Here is a 6,091-nt window from a genome sequence, read left to right as displayed (position 1 = left end):
GCAATTGCTCTACTGGGTATGTACCCCAAAGCACAGATGTAGTGAAAAGAAGGGCCATATGCACCCCAATGTTCATAGCAGCAATGTCCACAATAGCCAAACTGTGGAAAGAGCTGAGATGCCCTTCAACAGATGAATGGATAAAGAAGATGTGGTCCATATATACAATGGAATATTACTCAGCCATCAGAAAGGAGGAATACCCAACTTTTACATCAACATGGATGGGACTGGAGGAGAGTATACTAAGTGAAATAAGTCAAGCAGAGAAAATCAATTATCATATAGTTTCACTTATTTGTGGAACATGAGGAATAGCACGGAGGACATTAGGAGAAGGAAGGGGAAAATGAAGGGGGGGAATCGGAGGGAGAGATGAACCATGAGAGACTATGGACTCTGAGAAACAAACAGGGTTCTAGAGGGGAGGGGGGAGGGGGGATGGGTTAGCCCGGTGATGGGTATTAAGGAGGGCACGTACTGCATGGAGCACTGGGTGGTATACGAAAACAATGAATCATGGAACACTACATCAAAAACTAATGATGTTCTGTATGGTGATTAACATAACATAACAAAAATAAAATTTAAAGAAAAAGATTTTGTGTTTTAAAATTTTTTTTGAAATGAAAAAATAGTGGAGTTAATCTTCATAGTTAAAAAAAATAAAGCATTGTTAGTCAGCTTTATGATGGTTAAATCCACCAATAGTTTGCAATTGCTCTAAGAAAGTTTGTTCAATCTGGTCAACTTTTCGTTCTAATCTAAATTGAGACACTTATTATATGATTATTTAGTGGCTACAATTTAGCCAGTAATGTGAAACTCATATGTAAACCAGTTTTTTATAAACTGAAACTGATGCCTTTGTAAATAAGTTACTTGTATTAAAGACAAAATGCTTAAAGTAAGCAGCTCTTTCTGGCCACAGGTCCTGGCCCCATGCTTTAATAAAAACAGCTTTTTGCACCAAAAAACAAACAAACAAATGCTTAAAGTATTCCTAGCTTTAAAAACTAATGGGATTAGGAACATTTGTCTGTATATATTGGTGGGGCAGAGGACAGGAGATGTAGAGGAAAAAACCTTGGGTCAAATCTTTTTACTGTGTAGGTTATGTATACATATAATGTTTACTACTGCCAAATACTTGGGAAGAAAAGAAACATTAAAAAAATTAAAAACAATCTGTTTCTGGTGAATTCAAGCATAGTATGGTAAACTGGCATACTGGTAAGTGCTGTCTTTAGATTTCTGCTTACAAAACCTCTGGTAGAATTTTAAAATCTGAACAAAGATATGAGCAGGAAAATCTGTACCATCTTCTGATGATTTCAATCCACTGCTATTCAAATTAAGTCTGGTAACTAATTTTGCTTTTTTGACTTCAAAAAATTTCTCGAAGGGCTTACTTAAAAGGAAAATATGATCTAATTAAAATAGTAAAATAACAATATTATTGTTGATTTTTATGTTATTTTCTATCTTGTTCTGTTGATTTCATTAGGGATAAATGACCTTTAACCTTGAGACACCTTAAAAGCAGAGTCTATGGCCTAATACAGAAAACTGTCATTTATTGAGCAGATATTTAATAAATTTAAATTAGTGAGTAAATGAATACTTATTCACCAACTTTCCAATCAATCTGAAAATTTAAGCTTCATTCCAGCGGGCCTCTACTCTGGCCAAGATGGGGTAACAGAGTAAATTTATCTACATTTATCACCTGAAACAATTTTTAAAAAGAAAAAAAATATATGAAATAGTTTACATAATTCAAAAATATTTAACCACAGTTCACAAGACGGTGGATATCAGGCAGTGAAGGGTAGTGATCCCTAAGGGGAAACAAGTGGCATGAGTACTATGATTTCCTCAGCTTATATCCTTGAGAGAGTTCTAAGGCCACAGCACTGGAAAGTCAAACCCAGGTGGAACCCTGGGGTGAGTAAAAGCCTTGTGGTGAGGATATGGAGCTGAGCATCCAGAGAGATGAAGCCATCTAGAGTGAACAGGACATGGTATTGGAAAGAAAAGAGTTATATAAGAAGAGAATTCTGGAAACCTTCAGAAGGTCCCCCCTGAGAATTTAGTCAGGTATTGATCAGTGCATGTGTGTGAGGAAACTAGCTGAGTCTGGGGAAAGATGCACATGAAAAGATTAAAGATAACAGTGTCCAATGAAAATAAACAGTGTTTACCCAGGCTTGGGAACAGAAACTATTCCCACCAGCCATTAAAACCTCATTTTTCGTGGGCCTGGAGTAGACTATACTGAGGGATCTCATCAGAGTAAAGGAGAATAATTAGCCCCAAACTGAGCACTGTCCCTGTTCCAGCAGCAAATCTTAAAGGCAAGAATCCAAAGAATCAAACTCTTTCCAGCTAACTTAACTGTATCCCAAAACAAAGCTCAAAGTTTATAGGAACACAAAAATATCCAGCAACTCAACCAGGTAAAACTCATAATGTTTGGCACCTAATAAAAAATCATCAGGCATGTAAAGGAGCAGGGAAATATAAGACATAATGAGGAGGCAAGTAAGTCACAACTGAACAAGAATGAACACTGATTGTTAGATTTAGCAGAAAATGTAATTAAAAGTTATCTTAACTATTCCATGTATTCAAAACCTTAATATTTTAAAAACTCTGAACTTCTAGGGATGAAAACTACAATGTATGAGGTGAAAAATACAGTGGATTAATTAACAGCAGATTAGATATTGGAGAAGAAAAGATTAGTAAACTGAAGACATAGCAATAGAAACTATCTAAAATGAATCATAGAAAAGATAATGACAATGAGCTGTGGGAAAACTCCAATATTTGTAACTGGAGTCCCTAAAGCAGAGAAGGGAGAGAAAATAAAACATATTTGTAGAAATAATGGCACAAGGTTTTCCAAATTTGATGAGATCTATAAACCCACAGATCTAAGTAGCCCAATGTGCCCCAGGCACAAGAAATAAGAAGAAAACTACACCAAATAACATCATTATGAAACTGACCAAGACTACTGATAAAAAGAAAAACCAAAGGCAGTGAAAGATAAATAGATAGACATGTTAAAAATAAGGATGACAGCGAAGTGCACACCTGAAACAACACAAGACAGAAGGTGGTGGAGCAACGGTTTCAAGGTCCTGAAATTTAAAAAAAAAAAAAAAGGTAATTTGAATTCTATATCAAAGAAAATATCTTTAAATATTAAGATGAAATACTTTTCAGACATTCTCAAGTTTGAAGAATTTTTTTTCCAGCAGACCCATACTACGAGAAATGTTGAGGAAAATCTTACAGGCAGAAAGAAAATGATAACATGTATACGAATTCACAGACTCAAATGAAGAGCACTGGTAACTAATTATATAGGTAAATGTATGATCTTTTTGTATCTTAAATCTCCTTAAAAAATAGAGTGGCTTGGGTGGGGCCTCTGCCACAGGAGTGGAGTGAGCAGATGCAGCGCCAGTTAGAGGGCAAACGTTGCTCACCAGGCTTCCGGGCCTCGGGTTGAGTCTAGGCAGCAGCTGCGCGCATACGCCCCTGACGCTCCTGACGCTCCTGGCGTTCCTGGCGTTCCTGACGTGTTGCGTGCCCCTCCCCCCGCAACACTTTCATCACCTGGAAACGGCACCAGAGCCGCAGAGCGGCCGACTGGTTTCATGGCAGCCCAGAAGAAAGCAGTTGTGGGGCCGTTGGTGGGGGCAGTGGTCCAAGGGACTAATTCCACTCGCTTTCTGGTTTTCAATTCAAAAACAGCGGATCTACTTAGTCACCATCAAGTGGAATTAACACAAGAGTTCCCAAAAGAAGGATGGGTGGAACAAGACCCAAAGGAAATTCTTCAGTCTGTCTATGAGTGTATAGAGAGAACGTGTCAGAAACTTGTTGAACTGAACATTGATATATCCAACATAAAAGCTATTGGTGTCAGCAATCAGAGGGAAACCACTGTAATCTGGGACAAGTTAACTGGAGAGCCGCTCTACAATGCTGTGGTGTGGCTTGATCTAAGAACCCAGCCTACCGTTGAAAATCTTAGTAAAAAAATTCCAGGAAATAATAACTTTGTCAAGTCCAAGACAGGCCTTCCACTTAGCACTTACTTCAGTGCAGTGAAACTTCGTTGGATTCTTGACAATGTGAGGCAAGCTCAAAAGGCTGTTGAAGAAGGTAGAGCTCTTTTTGGTACCATTGATTCATGGCTTATCTGGAGTTTGACAGGAGGAGTTAATGGAGGTGTCCATTGTACAGATGTAACAAATGCAAGCAGGACAATGCTTTTCAACATCCATTCTTTGGAATGGGATAAAGAGCTCTGTGACTTTTTTGAGATTCCAATGGACATTCTTCCAAATGTATGGAGCTCTTCTGAGATCTATGGCCTAATGAAAGCTGGGGCCTTGGAAGGTGTGCCGATATCTGGGTGCTTGGGGGACCAGTCAGCTGCACTGGTAGGACAAATGTGCTTCCAAGAGGGACAAGCCAAAAACACGTATGGGACAGGCTGTTTCTTACTATGTAATACAGGTCATAAATGTGTATTTTCTGAACATGGCCTTCTGACCACAGTGGCTTATAAACTAGGCAGAGACCAGCCAGTATGTTATGCATTGGAAGGTTCTGTTGCTATAGCTGGTGCTGTTATTCGCTGGTTAAGAGACAATCTTGGAATTATAAAGACCTCAGAAGAAATTGAAACACTTGCTAAAGACGTAGGTACTTCTTATGGCTGCTATTTTGTGCCAGCCTTTTCAGGGTTATATGCACCGTATTGGGAGCCCAGTGCAAGAGGAATAATCTGTGGTCTCACTCAGTTTACCAGTAAAAATCATATTGCTTTTGCTGCATTAGAATCTGTTTGTTTCCAAACCCGAGAGATTTTGGATGCCATGAACCGTGACTGTGGAGTTCCCTTCACTCATTTGCAGGTAGATGGAGGAATGACCAACAACAAAATTCTTATGCAACTACAAGCAGACATTCTGCATATTCCAGTCATGAAGCCCTCTATGACTGAAACAACTGCACTGGGAGCTGCCATGGTTGCAGGAGCTGCAGAAGGTGTGGGCATTTGGAGTCTTAAACCCGAGGATTTGTCAGTCATCATTATGGAACGGTTCGAGCCACAGATCAAGGTGACAGAAAGTGAAATTCGTTATGCTACGTGGAAGAAAGCTGTGATGAAGTCAATGGGCTGGGTTATAACTCAGTCTGAAAATGGTGATCCTACCATCTTCTCTAGTCTGCCCTTGGGCTTTTTTATAGTGAGTAGCATGATAATGTTAATTGGAGCAAAATATATCTCAGGTATACCATAATAATACCAAGATGGATTCCCAACATGTGAACTTTTTACATAATGAAAGAATCCAGCAAGTCTGCCTCTTAATATGATGATGATATCATAGACTCTGATTTTATTTATAAACCACTTGCTGCATGACTGATGGGAACCCCAAAAGTAGACCTGTGGCTTGAAATAAATAAATTACAGTAAAAAACCCTAGAAAATGTGATGTGTTTTTTTTTTTTTAACAGGTTGGGCCAGCCACTCTGGGAGCTAACCCCCTCTATTTTCATAAAATCCTGCTCTGTGCCCTTTCAAATATAGGATAGTCAGATTCTGTCTGTGAAATCTTTCATCAAATATTTTCTAACACTTATGGAACAAGATTTGGTTCTCTGTGCTACACACACTTGATTAAAAGATGTAACTAACTTGCTAAAACTGAGGGACTTGTTGTTGTTGTTTTTAGAAACCCCCCAAATCCTCTTTTGTATACGTTAAGGAGACCACAGTATCTTGCTGAATGTTTAATGGAAACACGAGTTCTTACAATAGGCATTTAGTATTCTCATAGCTTAGATATTGTCCTGGAAAATATTTGCCAAATTAAAATTCTTCAGACATTTTACATGATCTCACTAATTACACTGATTTTCTGTGTAGAGCTTATAAGTAGAGGACTTTTCCTTTTAAAAAAAAAATCTCTCCATTTTATTTACTTTATTTGGCATGTATAACATATATTCTTATATACTTCATATGGAGTAACCCGGTTATAAATTAAATGTATAA

At 38.2% G+C, this 6,091-nt stretch overlaps 1 protein-coding gene across 1 annotated transcript; it reads left to right on the top strand.

The window, feature by feature from the left end:
- The first annotated feature begins 3,626 nt into the window (after positions 1-3,626).
- Positions 3,627-5,539, top strand: GK2 (glycerol kinase 2). Its single transcript, XM_025887371.2, has one exon. It carries the CDS (start codon positions 3,672-3,674, stop codon positions 5,328-5,330), a length of 1,659 nt encoding a protein of 552 aa, XP_025743156.1. The 5' UTR covers positions 3,627-3,671; the 3' UTR covers positions 5,331-5,539.
- Positions 5,540-6,091: the final 552 nt, after the last annotated feature.

Source organism: Callorhinus ursinus, unplaced genomic scaffold, assembly GCF_003265705.2.
Source record: "Callorhinus ursinus isolate GAN/ISIS: 27379988/994484 unplaced genomic scaffold, GSC_fseal_2.0 scaffold4, whole genome shotgun sequence".
Taxonomy (NCBI): Eukaryota; Metazoa; Chordata; class Mammalia; order Carnivora; family Otariidae; genus Callorhinus; species Callorhinus ursinus.
The sequence above is the reverse complement of the archived record's forward strand: the minus strand, read 5'-3'. Positions and strand labels throughout refer to the sequence as shown.